Source organism: Suncus etruscus, chromosome 13 (assembly GCF_024139225.1).
Source record: "Suncus etruscus isolate mSunEtr1 chromosome 13, mSunEtr1.pri.cur, whole genome shotgun sequence".
Classification (NCBI taxonomy): domain Eukaryota; kingdom Metazoa; phylum Chordata; class Mammalia; order Eulipotyphla; family Soricidae; genus Suncus; species Suncus etruscus.
Window position 1 is genome coordinate 98,041,844 of NC_064860.1, and position 17,432 is coordinate 98,059,275.

The 17,432-nt window shown below is 57.6% G+C and overlaps 2 protein-coding genes across 3 annotated transcripts in view; one reads left to right on the plus strand and one right to left on the minus strand.

Moving 5' to 3' along the window:
- The window catches only part of PDE9A (phosphodiesterase 9A), a 30,594-nt gene extending 24,485 nt beyond the window's left edge, over positions 1–6,109 (plus strand). Inside the window, exons 10-19 of one of the 2 annotated variants that reach the window (XM_049785427.1) lie at positions 220–306; positions 1,233–1,337; positions 1,541–1,623; positions 1,959–2,115; positions 2,513–2,626; positions 3,557–3,661; positions 4,189–4,317; positions 4,980–5,075; positions 5,287–5,410; positions 5,907–6,109. In XM_049785427.1, coding sequence (XP_049641384.1) covers positions 220–306; positions 1,233–1,337; positions 1,541–1,623; positions 1,959–2,115; positions 2,513–2,626; positions 3,557–3,661; positions 4,189–4,317; positions 4,980–5,075; positions 5,287–5,379 — 969 coding nt within the window. In that variant the 3' untranslated portion in view covers positions 5,380–5,410; positions 5,907–6,109. The remainder of the gene's footprint in view (positions 1–219; positions 307–1,232; positions 1,338–1,540; positions 1,624–1,958; positions 2,116–2,512; positions 2,627–3,556; positions 3,662–4,188; positions 4,318–4,979; positions 5,076–5,286; positions 5,411–5,906) is intronic. The other variant, XM_049785428.1, reaches the window with a different exon arrangement.
- Positions 6,110–6,730: 621 nt separating this feature from the next.
- WDR4 (WD repeat domain 4) lies at positions 6,731–12,930 on the minus strand. Its single transcript, XM_049785433.1, has 11 exons — positions 12,813–12,930; positions 11,519–11,581; positions 10,851–10,994; positions 9,647–9,803; positions 9,419–9,531; positions 9,068–9,128; positions 8,608–8,706; positions 8,389–8,453; positions 8,021–8,204; positions 7,406–7,475; positions 6,731–7,311 (listed from the first exon to the last, which is right to left on the minus strand). Exons 1-11 carry the CDS (start codon positions 12,899–12,901, stop codon positions 7,136–7,138), a joined length of 1,221 nt encoding a protein of 406 aa, XP_049641390.1. The 5' UTR covers positions 12,902–12,930; the 3' UTR covers positions 6,731–7,135.
- Between the last annotated feature and the right edge of the window lie 4,502 nt (positions 12,931–17,432).

Consider the following 17,432-nt stretch of genomic DNA (forward strand, 5'->3'; position numbering starts at 1 on the left):
CAAAGCCCACGGTTGGATCTGACTCTGACCCATGGAGCCTTCTGCACCCGCCCTTGGGCCCTCCCTGCGCTGCCCCTGACTTTTCTGCCAATAGCTCCTTCCACCCCACATCCTGTCTGGGGGTACCGACCCCATCACCTTGCTACCCTTGGAGGGGTGTCCGCGGGTGGCTGAGCCAGCCTGCAGGACCGTTGGCACCTGCCCTGGGGCCTCCTCCAGATGCTGAGCTGCCTGGAGCACATGTACCACGACCTAGGCCTGGTCAGAGAGTTCAACATCAACCCCATCACGCTCAAGAGGTGGCTGGTGAGTGTGGCCCGTGCACACACGTACACACACTTGTGCGTACACATACACGCCAACATATATATGCGGGATCCCTGCTGGCCTTCCCTAGGACCCCTGGGTCAAAATCAGCTGCAGAGCCATGAAAGGAGGGGATAGGGGCCGGGCGGTGGCGCTAGAGGTAAGGTGTCTGCCTTGCAAGCGCTAGCATAGGACGGACCACGGTTCCGATCCCCCGGTGTCCCATAGGGTCCCCCAAGCCAGGAGCGACTTCTGAGCGCATAGGCAGGAGTAACCCCTGAGCGTCACCGGGTGTGGCCCAAAAACAAACAAACAAACAAAGAACAAAAAGAAAGGAGGGGATAGCAGGCAAGACCGCTGTGGGACCTGGAGAACAATGTGTATGAACTGACATGTACATGTGGAGGCAGATTGCTCTATCCGATGTTTCTCAGAATGGGAACCTGTGAAAGCCTTGTTGGCACAGGACCCACAGCCCTAGGCCTGTCTCATATCCCAGCACGGCCCCAGACCTGGCATCCAGGTGCTGAGTGGAAGCCGAGGGGTCCTCGCACTGGGCATTCTCGGGTGCCCGGACCCCTCAGGCCGGCAGTCAGCCTGGTTCCTTCAGGACAGGGTTGGAGAACTGGCAGCAGAGTAAGAAGAGGGTTCTGGGGGCCAGTGTGGATGGGGAGGGGGAAGTGGAGCATGGGTGGGTGTGACCAAGAGGATAGAGGGAGGAGCCAAAAGGGGAGTGGGTGTAGCTGGGCTGGTGGGGGGCCCAGGAAGGGAGAAGCAGGACTGGGAGGGGCGAGGCCAGGTGGGGAATGGGCGCTATCAAGAGCCGGGAGGGTGGAGCCAGGCGTGTAGAGGTGGTCTCATTGGGGCATGGCCAGGGTTAGAATTGGGGGCCTGGCAAGGCTGCAGCCACCCGGTGTCCCCCACAGGCCTGCGTGCAGGACAACTACAGGAACAACCCCTTCCACAACTTCCGGCACTGCTTCTGCGTCACCCAGATGATGTACAGCATGGTGTGGCTCTGCGGGCTCCAGGTAGGCACCAAGGGGCTCAGTCAGCCTGGGGACAGGGTCCCCCCCTCAGGGTCCTCCATACACTGGCCCCCACAAACATGGTCCCACACTCACGGTCCAACCCATAGGGTCCCCCACATACAGGGTCCTCTAGCCCACAGAGTCCCCCCACGTCCCACAGTGCAACTGCCCCCGCAGAGGTCAGTCCTCATGCCCCCCCTCAGGAGAAGCTCTCGCAGTTGGACATCCTGGTGCTGATGACAGCCGCCGTGTGCCACGACCTGGACCACCCTGGGTTCAACAACACGTACGCAAAGGCCCCCTCCCTCTGCAGCCCCCACTGCAAGGCCACTGAGCCCCAAGCGACACCATGGCCTGCAGGGCCCCTACTGGCCTGCACATGGGTGCGAATGAGCCTTGGCACCTTGGGCAGGGGTGTCGCCGTGACTCTCATGGGGACCCCCGTATCCCTTGTGGCCTCCCTAGCCTGTTGGGAACAGAGCGAGTGAGGCCCGGCGAGCCAGCTCTGGGCACGGGCCCACGTCCTCCAGGGGGCAGGCAGTGTTTGTGGGACCATCCCCTGGGGTCTCCTTGGTGGGGTCCCGTAGGGGCAGTGCCCTGAGTCTCCACGTCCATCACCAGGTACCAGGTCAACGCCCGAACCGAGCTGGCCGTGCGCTACAACGACGCCTCGCCCCTGGAGAACCACCACTGCGCTGTGGCCTTCCGCATCCTGGCACAGCCCCGCTGCAACATCTTTGCCAGCCTCCAGCCCGACACCTTCAGGCAGATCCGCCAGGTGGGGCCCTCGAAGCCCTAGGACTGGGGACTGGTGTGGTGCTCCCGGGGACAGGCATGGTACTCCCGGGCTCGACTGCTAGTGGGATGGGGTCAGACCAGACGCCTCCATGCCCTACGCACAGGCCATGTGCCCAGGACACAGCCTGCAGGGCTGGGGTGGCCTGGAGTGTGTGCAGAGGGTATGGATGTGTGTCAACACATGTGTGGGGTGTGTTGGTGGGGCTCCCATGTGGATGCATGTGGGAGGCATATGGGAGGACCTATGTTGGATGTGTGTATCGGACACACATGAGCACCATTGTGAGCATGACTGTGGGGGACCCAGGTGGATGTGGGGTACCCGTGTGGCTGGTGTTGGGGCATGCGGGCAAGTGCCCATGTGGGACACCCTCCAGGGCATGATCACACTCATCCTTGCCACCGACATGGCGAGGCACGCGGAGATCATGGAGGCCTTCAAGGAGAAGGTGGATAGTTTTGACTTCAGCAACGAGGAGCACCGAACGCTGGTGAGTCTGGGGGTGCAGGGGGGCCCAGGGAGGGGTGAGGACGAGACCCTGTGGCCTCCAGCTCGGGTTAGGCAGCAGCCACTGTTCATCCATCTTCCCATCCCTGAGGGAGGGTCTATCCCCTGAAATGACCTTGTGACCCCACACCCCAATCTCTGAGGGCACCACTGCATCCCCTAACCAGGAACTGGCAGGGGACATTGGCCCGGCTCTGCCTCATCTCCCTCCCCAACTCCAGTGGGTCTTGTCCGGGCCCCCAGCCCTGTGCCATCCCGGGGCCTTCTCTCAGCATCCCTTGACCCCAGCCCTCACTAAGACCAAGACCACCTGCCCCCCAGAGCTGAAGCAGGCAGGGGAGAGGGGAGGTCCCAAGACTTCAGAACACCCCGAAGTCTCCTTCATGGGGCCGGACTGTGGTGCTGCCCTTGTTCCTGGCCCTGGGTGGAAGAAGACAGGTGCAGAATTGGGGGCACTCTGGGCAGGACACAGGACTGTTCATGGGGCCCCAAACCCCAACTGCCTTGGGGTTCCTCCCACTGCTGTTCAAGCCCCTGGAACTCTGACTTCTTGGCCAGCCAGGCAGCTCCAGCATGGGGCCCAGAGATTAGAGACCACCCAGGGACCCCAGACCAACTGGAACCGTAGTCTGCCCCACATAGCTCAGAACCTCCATGGGCTGCATCAGGCAGTTCTTTGGGGCTCGCTCAGTGCCAGGGATAAAGGGTCGACGCACAGCAGGACAGGCACCTTATGTCCCTGTCCCGTGCCCTGTGCCCCCTTCACCTCCCCACCACAGCTGAGGCAGTGCCAACTTCCATGATGCACCCCAGCTGCACCTGTCTGCTCCCCATAAATGGGACAGAGGGGAGGACACCCTGTCCTCCTCTCTGCACTCCCAGCTCCCTCTGACCCCCAGACCCGTCCTTGCAGCTGAAGATGATCCTGATCAAATGCTGCGACATTTCCAACGAGGTGCGGCCCATGGAGGTGGCGGAGCCCTGGGTGGACTGCCTGCTGGAGGAGTACTTCATGCAGGTGAGGCCCTGCAGACCCCACAGGGACCCGAACACAGCCCCGCCCACATGGCGCATCTCCCAGTTTGGTGAAGCCATGACCCGCCTTCCTTGCTGACCCCCACATCATGCGGGTGTGTCCTGCGCCCCCCTTACTCCTGCACCTCAACGCCCTCCAGTCCCTCCTCACTGCAGACACTGGCATTGTGGGTTTCAGGGCCAAGGGGGGGCACTGGGCAAATATCCATATTCCCATCCTCTGCCACGGCTCAAGGACTGCAGATGAGAGAGGACATGGGAGCACTCGGGGACCAGTGGGGGTGGCCAGTGTGTAGGGAGTGGATCGGTGAGTGAGCCCAGGAAGGAGGTTCCATGGGCTGCAAAGAGAACTGTGTTCTGGGGGGTCCCTGGGTTCAGTCCCTAGCACCCACCCCCAACACTGAGATAGGGAGAGCAGAGACCACCCCTGAACAGCCACTATTCAGGGGCCACCTCAGAGAAGGCTGGAGGGACACCCCCTGCAGCACTGAGCTTCCCGCCTCCCCACAGAGTGATCGGGAGAAGTCGGAGGGGCTCCCCGTGGCTCCCTTCATGGACCGAGACAAGGTGACCAAGGCCACGGCCCAGATCGGCTTCCTGGAGTTCATCCTGATTCCCATGTTCAAGACCGTGGCCCAGGTGAGGGGGTCGGGAGGCGGAGGGGGTGAGGCTCGAAAAAGGATAGGGCCGGGGGCTGCACTGCACCCCACACGCATACACACGCCCTGTGGACCCAGAACACACATTGACACGTGTGGAGAAACACAGCAAGAGCATGGCGAAAGAAACACGAGAGCACACAGCTCTCGTGACCTCCACATGTAGGTGCCTTCACTTGTGGACATGTGTTTGTGTGTGCTCACACATGTGTGCAGATGCATTCACTCATGGGTACGTGTGTACACATTCCCATGTATATGTGGGGACATTCACTCATTGGCACATGCTTGTGAGGACACACACATGCTCACACCTATGCAGGTACCCTCACACATGTGCACATCAGACGTACTCACAGCCTCGCTCACGTATGCTTGCAGCTGTGCCCACTGTCACTCAAACATGCACGCACATACTCTGCCTCAGCCACCTTCCACCCCACTGGTAGCCTCTGTCCTTGGCCCCCATGCCCGGAACCCTGTCCTCCCGCCTCGTGTCACTGGTGAGGCCAGTGCAGCCAGAACCTCCCGCTGCCCTCAGTCCAGATGTCCCAGCCACTACGACTACCCCATCCTGCCAGGGCCAACACAGCTGTCGGCAGGATGGGGAGCCATCTCAGCACTGCCCCCACCTATCCCCAGCTCTTCCCCGCGGTCGGGGACCTCATGCTGCAGCCGCTGTGGGAGTCCCGAGACCGCTATGAGGAGCTGAAGCGCAAGGATGACGTCACCACAGCAGTGAGTTGGGGCCGCACACATCTAAGGCAGGGACAGGGCTACGGGAGTCAAGGGGGGGTGCACTGCCCTGGGGTGGCCAGATCATCTTTGTCATGGGAATAGCTGCCCCATGGCCGAGCCCACTGGGGTCAGGGAGGGGCTCTGTCTGAGACTGTCCCAGCCGTATCTAGCCCTGAGCCCTGAGCCTGACCTTGGTTCTCTGCCATCCCAGAAGGCCAAGGGTGAGGCGTGTGAGGACGCAGCCCCGTCGGGAGAGAAAGGCTGTGTGGAGAAAAGCCCCGACCGGGACGTGCTGGCCACCTGACCCCACGGACGGACGGCTGGATGGGCACCAGGTGGGCCTGCTGACATGTGCTGCCACCCCTCTTCACCCGAAGGCTAGGGGAGTCCCACAGCAGCTCCGGGCAGAGCTCCCCTGGCACTGCACATTTGAGCGCTGGCGGGAAGCACACAGTCCGCATTGGACAGCGGTGTCCCAGGCACCAGAGCCAAGGGCCTCGGTCTGGCCCCTAGAAGGTGCTAGGCCCAGATCGCCACACACCTGCCCTGATACTGGACAGTCATTAATACAGGGCGTCATGGGATTCAGCTTTGGTGAACCTCGGGAACAGGCTGGGACCTTGCAGATGGCGCTGTGTCAGCCCAACAAAATGACAGGCTAGGACCTCTCCTCTCCCTCCCTCTCCCCCTCTCCCGCTTCCCTCCCTCCCTCCCTCCCTCCCTCCCTCCCTCCCTCAGCGGCTTGCAGCCTCATCACTCAGTTCAAGTTTGTGTACTTGGCCTGCCTGGCTGTTTTTGGAAAGTTCCACCCACAGGGATCTCCTCCCTCAGCAGGTAGTGGCAGCGGAAGGAAGGTTGGGGCGCCCCTTCCCCCTGGGCCAGGAAGGAGCGACAGTGCCAGCTGGCAGTGCCAACTGCGGACATGTCTCCTGAGAACCGCGCATTGCCAAGGCTTCATGATGGGCCAAGGCTTCATGACGATGTACAGATTTTTATTTTTCAATGTTCGTAAATCATCTATTCTTATACAGAGACAGTGCGGCCTTTTTCTCTGCTCTGACGCCCGAAGAAGCCCCCTTGCTGATGAGGGCTGTGGGATGCACAGGATGGAAATGGGAGGGAGGTCACACCCAGTGGTGCTCAGTCGTTAGTCCCCGAGAGGCTCAGGAGATCCCACTGTGCTGGCTCTGACCCTACCTGGGCCAGAGCCTGTACTTCCTCTCTGGCCCCTACACAAGGCCACCTCAGGGCCACCCACCATTCTACACAAAACACAGGAGAGTGCTGGGTACAGGCGGAGTCAACTCCCACCACCGCTCAGACCCTCCAGGTCCACGGCCAAGGAAGCAGCGAGCACCAGCCAGAGCCTTGCACGAGGGCTGACCCGGCCTCGGCGGTTCGGACCAGGCTGGGCCAGGCTCAGGGCCGCAAGGACAGTGGGATTCGGACTCACCAATCACCACGAAGGAGCTTGGCTGAGCCTGGAGGGCCTGAGGGTCCCGTCCATTAAGGAAGACACGGCCCACTAGCGCTCCGCAGGGCACAAGAGCCCAGACTTGCCTGCTGAGCTATGAATGGAGGTCTGGGAGCCGAGAGGAGACAGGAAACAGCCCCGGGCAAGGACAACTGTCCTGGCCCGTCCTGTCGCAAGAGAGGCACATAGCTGGGCCAGCAGAGGCCTCCAGATGCCTGAACTGGGGCCTCGAGATTTTCACATCTGGAAGCGGTGGGCACGGGGCACCCCAAGTCACGGTTTGGGGCCATTTAGAGGGAAACAGGCACTTAGGAGAGATGCAACCAACCCACCTGCTATCCCAGCCCCGCCAAGCATGCAACAGCCACCATCCACTCCCGCAGCTCCGCTGGGCTCCTCGGCGCCGTCATCACTTCTGCTGCCCACGGGGTGGCCGTACCTGTGCTGGGGCTGCTTGTCCACGGGGAGTCGAGGCCCAGAGGGTCCCGGAACCGTCCATGCCGGCACCTCCATGTGGCTTGCTTCTCTCCCCACCACGGAATATTCCAGAATAGGGTGGTGCTAGCAGGAGGGTGGGCGCCTGCCGCTAGGAACAGCCCAGGGCTGCGTCCCCTGTATGCAGCCGTGTGGGGGTTCCAGGTGACGCATCCCGGCGCCGCTTTCTCTGCAGCAGCCGCTGTTCCTTGCGCTGCAGGTACGCAGTCATGTTGTCGCAGGCGGCCTTGTAGAGGCTGCTCAGGCTGGGGTCCTGGCCCGCGGAGCCTGTAGACGGGGTATGGGGATGGTCACTGGGGCGAAGGCACAGGGGTGGGAGGTGTGAGGATCCCTCCCTGTCCCAACTGATGGCCCCACTCACCCCCCAGAATGGCCCACTCTTCACGCAAGAGGCCGGAGATGGTCTTCAGCACAGAGTCATCAGGAACAAACTGAGGGAGAGACAGGCAGGGAGCACCATCCATGGGGCCGGAGTGACAGCACAGTGGGGAGGGAATTTGTCTAGCACGCAGCCAACCCAGGTTCGATCCCTGGCATCCCCGAGGGTCCCCCAAGCCCACCAGGTGTGATTCCTGAGCACAGAGTCAGGAGTAACTTCTGAGCACTGCTGGGTGTGGCCTCAAAACGAAACAGAAAGGGGTATCATCCACTGATGGATGAGACACTCCACACTTGGGCCCGGAGAGATAGCATAGCGGTGTTTGCCTTGCAAGCAACCGATCCAGGACCAAAGGTGGTTGGTTCAAATCCCGGTGTCCCATAGGGTCCCCTGTGGCTGCCGGGAGCTATCTGAGCAGACAGCCAGGAGTGACCCCTGAGCACTGCCAGGTGTGGCCCAAAACAAAACAAATAAAAAAAAAAAAAACAAACAAAGGAGACACTCCACAGAGCACCGCCCACAGAGACATCAAGAGCACTGCCCCATGGGGACACGTCAGCCCCCCCCCCACGACTGGCCCAGGGTGCCTGCCCTCACCTGCCACTGGCCGCCGTGGGGCCTGCAGAGCAGGAGGGGGGTATCCGCGCAGTCCTGCAGCACCCACAGCCCACGGCCGTCCTCGAAGCCCAGGTCCCATGCGCGGTGCTGTAGCGGGAGCTGCTGTTCCAGAACCAGCCGGCGCTGGGACCCAAGAAGCCGGAAGATGGCGACGGCAGAAAGGCTGGCACAGAGGGAGATGCGAATGCCGATCTGCATAACAGTGCCCGCTCCCCTAGCCTGGGGTCACAGGGTCTGAGGATCACACGGGGGCTGACCCAGGGTACAGCCTGACAGGAGTGGCTGCGGGGACACACACCCTCCCCATGGCTGGGAAAGCGGCAACAGGGTCCCTGGGTGGCACTTACCCCTCGCAGAGAAGTGCCACACAGCCCTCCCCGCGCCAGTACGCCAGCCTGGAGGCGGCCACCCGCTGCAGGGAGGGACAGTACATGGGTACAAGGGATCCTCAGAACTGCCCACCCTCTCACAGACTGTCCAGGGCCCAAGAGAGAGGAGGTGAGCTGAGCGGATCCAGGCTCCCCTTCCAGCAGGGATAGCATTATTCCCCACCTCGCCAGACAAACCTGGTGCTCCGAGGTATCCCTGGGCTCCCGCAGGCTGGCCAAGGGGCAGCAGCACAGCTCACAGCCTCGACTGAACTCCCAGAGCCTCAAGGTGCCGTCCTGCAGGGGGCCCGGACACGGGTCAGTCAGCACACGGGGTGGGGAACGCCTGGGACCCAGCTCCCAGGGCCCTGCACAAAGGAGGTCTGAGCTCACGGCGATCCACAGGCCAGAACAGGGCACAGTGGCTCCCACACGGCTGATGGTGGGGCACATGTGCAGGCTGAGAGCAGCTATACGATTGCACACACGCACACATACTCAGTCTCACACGTGCAGAAGCCCCCACCCCATATATCTTCACACACAACAGCACACATAGAACATGGGCAGAAACATGCCAAGGGCCAGCGCCCATTGACAGGGAAAGGGGGCATCAGGCAGGGAAGCCTAAAGCAGCAGGGCCCCCCTCTGCACGTACCCCAGAGGTGGACAGCAGCAGCTCGGGATTGTCGGGGGGCACCAGGATGCGACTCACGAACCTGCAGGGGGAGCAGGGGAGCTGCAGGAACAATGGAGCTGAGGATAAGGGGAACTCAGACCCCATTGGGCCTCCTGCATGGGGGCTGGGGGTCCCCGCATTCCCAGGGGGTAATGAAAGGGGGGCAGGGCTGAGCCTTCCCTGCCCAAATCACAGAGGCATGGGGCCCCAATACCCTGCCGTGGGGCCCAGGACCATCCCAGCAACTGCAGCCTAGACTCTGGCCTGAAGGGGGGGGTGGGAGTGAGACCCCAGCACCCCCAGCCCCAACACCCAGGAGGGCCGACTCACTCCGTATGCCCCAAGCAGAAGGCCTCGATGCTGTGCGGGGCCACGGCCCAGCTAACCCGGATCTTCTCATCCCGGTCAGCCGTAAGGATGAAGCGGTCATCAGGGCTAATGGCCTGTGGGGTTGGGAGGGAAAACGGTCCCTTCTAGGTCCCCCACACCAAGTCACGAGCATGCATGCCCACTCTGCCGACCCGGCAGCAGGAAGAGGGTTCCTGCAACCAGCCCTACCACATCCAGCAGCATGGACAGGTGGCCCAGCTCCAGGTGGCCGTGGGCATTCGGCTCCTGCACCAAGAAGGAGTAGACGTCCCCTGATTTGTCGGCCACCAGAACCTTCTCCTCAGACGCCGTGAAGGTCAAGGCTGTGCAGCGCCTTGCCACGCTCCTGATCTCGGGAAAAAGGAAATCGCTGTGAGCCACGTAACAGGATGGGCGGGACGAAGTCCCGAGCACTGCCACACAGAGCCCCGAGACTGTTAGACGTAGCCCTGAGCACTGCCAGAGGAGCCCCGAGCACTATGCCCAAAAATAAACACCAGGACCAAAACCCAAGCAACTGGTGGCCTGGACCTCGTGGGCAGAGGGAGAAGGCGGCAGGTGATCCCGGGGGTCCTCAACATTAGCTGTGGACAGAGGGGAGGGCCCTCAGGGCAGTCGTGTCCACTCCATCTCCCTCACACCCGAGTCCTCCTTGCCCTGCTAGAAACCAGAGTCCAGGCCGGAAGTCACGATTCCCCTGGGCCCAACAGACAGGACAGTCCCGGGGTCCCAAAGGAAAGGATAAGACTGATTGGCACAGGGGACTGGGTGCAGGGACACAGTTATACCTGGGCATGGCTACGGGTCCACTGAGAAGGGGACAGAACCCCTTGACCCCAGTAGCACTCAGGAGTCTATACCTGTGCCCTTTGCTGGCCTCAGCTCTGTCTTGGGGGCTCTGATGTGGGTTTCCAGCCCTTTCTGTCCCAGGACAGACAAATCAGGCTCCATACACAGCCTCTCTGTGGGCCTCAGCAGAAGGGCATGGGCAGAAGCATCACCTAAGGGGCACACACACACCCATCCAGAGCCAACGTGGTGACCAGTGGGACATGGAGCAGAACCCCCCCCCAGGTGTGACTCTGGGAGATCAGGTTCACGGTGGGCGGGAGACAATACTATGACCCCAGGCCAACCTTGATATGCATCAGCTGAGGACCAACTGCAGCCATGCTTTTAGCAGAGGGGACCCAGGGCACCCAGGGTGTGTGCCGGGAATGGGTTACCCATGACCTGCACTGGGCCCAACTTTGCCATCTGTCATCTGTGCTCGCTCACAGGTTGGCATCACGTCCAGACCCCTGACCAGTGGGGTGGGCACTGCCCGTCCACCCAAGACTGAAGGAAGGCATCTGGTCAGCTGCGGGGAAACGCTGACTCAAGAGCTCCGTACCTAACGCCCAGACACCGCCACGGTCTGGTATGGAAAAGGATCAGGCGCTTCCTGTCGTCCGTTAGAGCGAAGTAGCTGCTGGACGCCGAGAAGGCACAGGCCAGGATTGTGTCGCTCCCTCTGTCCACGGGTTGCCCATCCTCCCTGCGGAAGGAGGCGGCAGGTGGCAAGGCCGCCCCACTGTCTGGAACCTACTAGTCTGAACCCCAGAAGACCAGAGCAGGTGCAGAGGGTGTAGAGGCCACAGCAGTGAGGACACTGAGGCTGACCAGAGAGGTGAAGGCAACAGAAACAGGGCAGTTTCCATCCCTGGCACCCCACATGGTCCCCTCTGAGCCCCCACTGGGAATGATCCCTGAACACAGAGCCAGGAGGAAGCCCTGAGCACCGCTGGGTGTGGCTCCAAAGCAAGAAAAGTGTCCAGACTCACAGGCCTCATGACCACAGGGCGCTCTGCTGTCCCCAGCTGTGACCTGACCCTCATAGACACATGGGTCAGTTCCCTTTCCCAGTAGGACCATCTCAATATGCTCAGGATAGCCTGGCATTTGCCATGGTTCATCCAATAGTTCCCACTCCTTCTGGGACCTGTGGCACAAGGGCAAGCCTCAGTTCCCCTTCTCTTTCTCAGATCAGGTGCAGACCCCCGAGGCCACCCGCCGACTCACCCTTTGCTCTCCGGGGGCTTCTCCGCAGCGCTGCAGTCGTAGGTGAAAAGGACACCACCATTGCTTCAAAGGGAAAGAGGAGAAAGGTTTGCAAAGGAGCACACTGGTCTCCAGGCTGGTGGCCTCACTCACTCACTCATACTTCTATGCTGCAACAACTCCACTTCTTGGTATCTACCCCCAGGGCCCAAAACTTCTATTCAGAAAAGCCCTCTACTCCTTTTTTTTTTTTGGGGGGGGGGGTGTTTGGGCCACACCCGGTGGTGCTCAGGGGTTCCTCTGGCTCTGCACTTAGAAATTGCTCCTGGTTGGGCCCGGAGAGATAGCACAGCGGCGTTTGCATTGCAAGCTGCTGATCCAGGACCAAAGGTGGTTGGTTCGAATCCCGGTGTCCCATATGGTCCCCCGTGCCTGCCAGGAGCTATTTCTGAGCAGACAGCCAGGAATAACCCCTGAGCACTGCCGGGAGTGACCCAAAAACCAAAAAAAAAAAGAAAAAAGAAAAAAGAAATTGCTCCTGGCAGGCTCAGGGGACCATATGGGATGCTGGGTATTGAACCTAGATCTGTCCGGGGTCAGTAGTGTGCAAGGCAAACACCCTACTGTTGTGCTATTGCTCCGTCCCGCCCCACCCCCCACTCCTATGTTCATTGTAGTACTATTCATCAGAGACAAAGTCTGAAGTCTGAGTGTCCAACAACAGCGGAACGGGTCAAGAATTTAGGATGGAATATCCCATTTGCTGGATGGAATACTACTTAACTGTAAGGAAAGAGGAAATCAAGCAATTTGCTGCTATGTGGAAAGATCTGGAGAATATCAGGCTGAATGAAGTTGAGAAAGAGACAGAGAGAACGGTTCTCTCGTAGACAGGATCTAGACATAATCGTGCCCCAAAGTAGCAGAAACTGAGACTTGTCCCAGGGGGAGCTGGAGGGAGGGCAGAGGCCGGTGGGGAAGGGTCATGGATGCGGGTGGCACATGACATGATACGTGGCATGGCACCCACGCGGCTTGTTTCGCCAACCGCAGTGCCTACAAAAGGCGGCGGGGAGCTGGGAAGAGGGGAGCTCGCCTCCCAGACCGGCCTCAAGCGCTCCAGCAAGAAAAAGCGTCGGCTGCGAATCCTTTCCCCGTAGAAGAGGACGATCTCGGGGCCAGAGAAGCAGCACAGCGGCGGGGCACTGGCCTTGCATGAGCCAATCTGGGGGGACCCGGTTCGATCCCCGGCCCCCCACGTGGTCCCGATCTCTGGGCGCGGAGCCAGGAGGGACCCCGCCCGCCGGCGCCTCACCTGCTCGCGGTGTCGGTGGCCAGGAAGCGGCTGCCGCCCCGCACCACCAGCAAGGACCCGCACAGCGTTAGCCCCGCGGAGACCGCCATGCCCGACGCGCCCACCTGTCGCCCGCGCCGCTTCCGGCGCCCGTGGATGACGTCCGAGGCGTCGTGTGATGACGTAAGCGCGCATGCGCGGTCCGGCCTCGGCTTTTTTTTTCCCTGCCAAGCCTTGGCTGGCCCAGCTGGAACACTGGGATATGGGCACCGCCTTGCAGAACCTCAGAAGCTACTGCTTCACAGGCCCCCAAAACAATAACATTTGGGGGGTCTCCAGTGGGGAAGTTTTTTTTAATTAAGCATCATTTTATTTATTTTTATTTTTATTTTGAAGGGAATTCTTTTAGCCTAATTTGTTCTTGACTTCCTCCTCCAACCCCCTACACAACGTCATCCCACATACAATTCTTGAAAGTGGACAAGGTGAATGAACAAAGACTTTATAGCTAGGAAGATTTCAAGTTTAAATCCACCATCTGGAAAACCCTGGACCTTTCACCACATCACTTTGGTCACATGACTACATCTCTGTGGGTCTCCTATTTCTTTCTCTTTTTTTTCTTTTTTTTTTTTTTTTTTTTTTTTAGTAATTTTTATTTTGACCAAAGTGGATTCCAAATCATTCACAGTAGTATTTCAGGTACATAATGACATTGAATCAGGGGCATTCTCCAGTGGAGAAGTTTTAGAGCAAACACTGCCGGTTTAATTTGAAGGAAGGAACCAGTCTGTCTTCCCTGGTTCTCCACTCTCCACAGGCATTTGCTTGGAGCGAAGGAGCTCCCCCACTGCAAAGAGCAGGAGCACTGTGCCAGGGAGCACCCAGCCTGCACGGAACATTGGTGCTTCCTTCTGTATAAAAGTCTCACCTTCGTGCTTCCTTAAGCAGAAGTAACATACAGTGTTACCCCATATCCCTCGCTATGGCCCCTCCACCCTGTGCATGGGAAGAAAAGTAGCAGAGAGCCTTGAGCAGGGGCAGGAGCACACCTAGATCTTGAGGCAGCAAGAAGTCCCAAGTTGATGTGTAAGGCCACGGAGGTGGCACGGACAGACAGCGTTCCAGGACAGGACGGAGAGAAAATGTGCAAGCCTAAGAATTCTGCTAGGGAGGCCCACAGATAGCACAGCAACCTAGACGTGGTCCAGCAGCCAACTCTAGCCCCACACAGGATTCCTCAAACACCACTAGGAGTGATCCCTCAGACCAGAGCTGGGGTAATCCCTGAGTACTACAGGGTGTGGCCCCCAAAAAAGACAAGAATTCTGCCAAGCTCAGAAGTGCTTGCTTTGAATGTAGGAGGCCTAGGTCCCATCCTGACTCCTCAAGCAATGCCAAGTAGTGACACCTCCACTTTCCTCAACTAAGACTGCTGCACCAGGAGTAGCCCCCTGAACACCTTAGGATGAAGGAGGAGAAGGAGGGAAAAGGAAAAGGGAGAAGGAGGAAGAAGAAGAAAAAGAAGAAGAAGAAGAAGAAGAAGAAGAAGAAGAAGAAGAAGAAGAAGAAGAAGAAGAAGAAGAAGAAGAAGAAAAGGAGGAGGAAGAAGAGGGGAGGAGGAAGAAGAGGGGAGGAGAATGTAAAGAGAAGAGGAGGAGGAGGAGAAGAAAAGAAAGAGAAAGGAGGAAGAGGAGGAGCAGGAAGAGGAAGAAGAGGAGAAATCTGTGACATGAAGGAGTAAGAAACCTGGAGCAGTATTATAGAGTCTGAGATCTCCAAACAATGGCGCAGGGTAGAGGGCGGGGGGTTCTCCTTTGAAGGTGATATTAAGTGAAGGAAGTGAGTTCTGTGTAGAAGGATAAAGCCCTTCCGAAAATTCTTTCAAGGTCCTTAAAAAATCAAAAGAAAGGGATTCTGCTCAAGGGCCGGAATCTTCCAAGGATGGACAGCCGAGGGCTGAGATCGTTGCAACAAAGCAGCAAGCTTCAATCCCAAGGAGCAACAACGTATTGCAAGGAGAAAGTGCTAGAGGGGCGAGGCAACAATGAATCGAACAGAGTGGAGGCCAGGATTTGTGCAACAAGATTTCCAAGCATGGGACATCAAAGAGCTACAGGGATAGAACCAGGGAACAATGTGTCAAAATGAGGTTTCGGCCAAGAAAAATCATTCCAGGGGTCACTGGAGAGATGGCATGGAGGCAGGGCATTTGCCTCGCATGCAGAAGCATGCAGAAGGCCGGTGGTTTGAATCCCATATGGCATCTCATATGGTCCCCGAGCCTGCCAGGAGCGATTTCTTAGCGTAGGGCCAGGAGGAATCCCTGAGCGCTGCTGGGTGGGACCCAAAAACAAAACAAACAAACAAAAAAAATTATTACAAAGAAGGGCTTGGAGGGATGGGGTGGGGGGGATAGTACATCCCAGAGAGCATTTACCTGGCATGCAGTTGACCTGGGTTCGATCCCTATGCAACACCCCTTATGGTCTCCAGTCTGCCAGAAATGACCCCTGAGCCAGAAGTAAGCCATGGGTACATCATCAGGTGTGGTCCCAAAACAATTATAAAAAGGAAATTCTAGGGGTCAAATCGATAGCACAGCGGTAGGGCACTTGCCTTGCACGGGGCTGAACCAGGATGGGCCTGATATCAATCCCCAGCATTCCATAGAGTCCCCAAGGCCTGCCAGAAGCGATTTCTGAGCACATAGCCTGGAGTAACCCCTGAGCGTCACAGGTGTGGCCCAAAACCAAAAAGAAAACAATTTAAAAAAAAAAGGAAATTTTGCACTGAATTCAACACCATAAGAGGAAAAATGCAAAATTCAGCACCAGCACCAAAAAGGATCAAATAAAAAAAATTGTGAATTAGGGCTGGAGCGCTGGCACAAGCAGTAGGGAGTTAGTTTGCCTTGCACACGGCTGACCCAGGACGAACCTCAGTTCGATCCCCAACATTCCATATGGTCCCCCAAGCCAGGAGCGATTTCTGAGCACAGAGCCAGGAGGAACCCCTGAGCGTCACCAGGTGTGGCCCAAAAACCAAAGAAATTTTAAATTAGAATATTAAGAATTTAGGAGGCTGGAGAGATAGTGCAGGGGGAAAGTTCTTGCCTTGCTCCCCAGGGCAACCACAGACTGGCCTACTTAGGGGTGGAGGTGGGACCCTTGTGGATTCCTTCTCCCTGCAGGTTACAGCCCAGCTGCAGGACCAAGAAATTATTTTTTATATAAACCAGGATTACAAACATGATTGTAGTTGGGTTTCAGTCATAAACAGGATACCCCTTCACTAGTGCAACATTCCCACACTGATGCCCACCTCCCTCCTTCCCAACCCCTGCCTGTATTCGAGACAGGCAATTTACTACAGTTACTTTTCTTTTGTTTGTTTGTTTTTGGGTCACACCCGGCATTGCTCAGGGGTTACTCCTGGCTTGCTCAGAAATAGCTCCTGGCAGGCACGGGGGACCATATGGGACACCGGGATTCGAACCAACCACCTTTGGTCCTGGATCGGCCACTTGCAAGGCAAACGCCGCTGTGCTATCTCTCGGGGCCCTGTTACTTTTTTTTTTTTTAATTTATGCTTTTTTATTTGGAAGCAATAAAGATTAAGCAATTAGATGCATTTATATATTTGATATCCTACAGTTACTTTTCTTTAAAGTTTATTAAGCTCTTCTTTTTTTAACGGATAACAGTTAAAAAATTACAATAATAACGGTTGAGCGGCCATTGTTTTTGTTTGCATAGGCCCAGCAAAATATGGGGAAAATGGAAAGAAAAAAAGCCTTGGTCTAAATACAAGGAGACCTTATCCCCGAAGTTTTCTGGCATAAGACCAACTCTGGGATCCTGGCAAACGAGGTTGTCCAACCCCTGAGTCATTCTCTGTGAGGACCAAGAAATTCTAAGAACAAAGCTTTTCTGGCTTGGCCTGGGAGCCACACTCCAGTAAGCTGGTATGTGTGAAAGTGACAACATCTAAGTTTTCTTAGGCCTCCTGAGACATCTGTGTTCATGTGTGACATGTTGAAAAGCAGGTGCCATGTGTGTGCGTGCGTGCATATGCGTATGAGAAAGCCTATGTGTTGACAGTAACCATCAGGACTGTGGGACGCCTGGCTGTCATTGCAGTTCGAGGTCCTCCTTGCAGCTGTTAGTTTCTGTGACAGCCCTTCTCCAAAACACCCCAAATCCAGGGGACCAGTATGCTAATTGGTCGGGTGCCTGCTGTGGTGGTATGTCAGGTGACTGAGTCACAGGACCCCAGAGCTCCCCGGGCTTCATCATGACCCCAATTCCACTCTGAAAGTTTCCTTCCTCAATTTCAATTCCACGATTTTCTTTGTGTGTGTGTGTGTGTGTGTGTGTCTGTGTGTCTGTGTGTCTGTGTGTGTGTCTGTGTCTGTGTTAGACCTTCCCAGTGGTGCTGGGGTGGGGGGATGTTCTAGGGTCGCAATGGGCAGTGGACAGGTGACATGTGATGCTGGGGCTCAAAGCTGGCTCACCCCACCCACACCCACCAGCTTTGCAAGCCAGGACCACCGCACTTCTCTCTCTCTCTCTCTCTCTCTCTCTCTCTCTCTCTCTCTCTCTCTCTCTCTCTCTCTCTCTCTCTCTCTCTCTCTCTCTA

What these genes read in the sequence shown, in the direction of transcription:
- WDR4 (XM_049785433.1), bottom strand. Translation starts at nt 12,901, where the DNA reads ATGGCGGTCTCCGCGGGGCTAACGCTGTGCGGGTCCTTGCTGGTGGTG. An exon ending in TTCTGCTTGGGGCATACGGA is followed by an intron (nt 9,129 to 9,418) that starts GTGAGTCGGCCC and finishes CTCCCCCTGCAG; the next exon opens with GTTCGTGAGTCGCATCCTGG. An exon ending in GGGATACCTCGGAGCACCAG is followed by an intron (nt 8,454 to 8,607) that starts GTTTGTCTGGCG and finishes CCCTCCCTGCAG; the next exon opens with CGGGTGGCCGCCTCCAGGCT.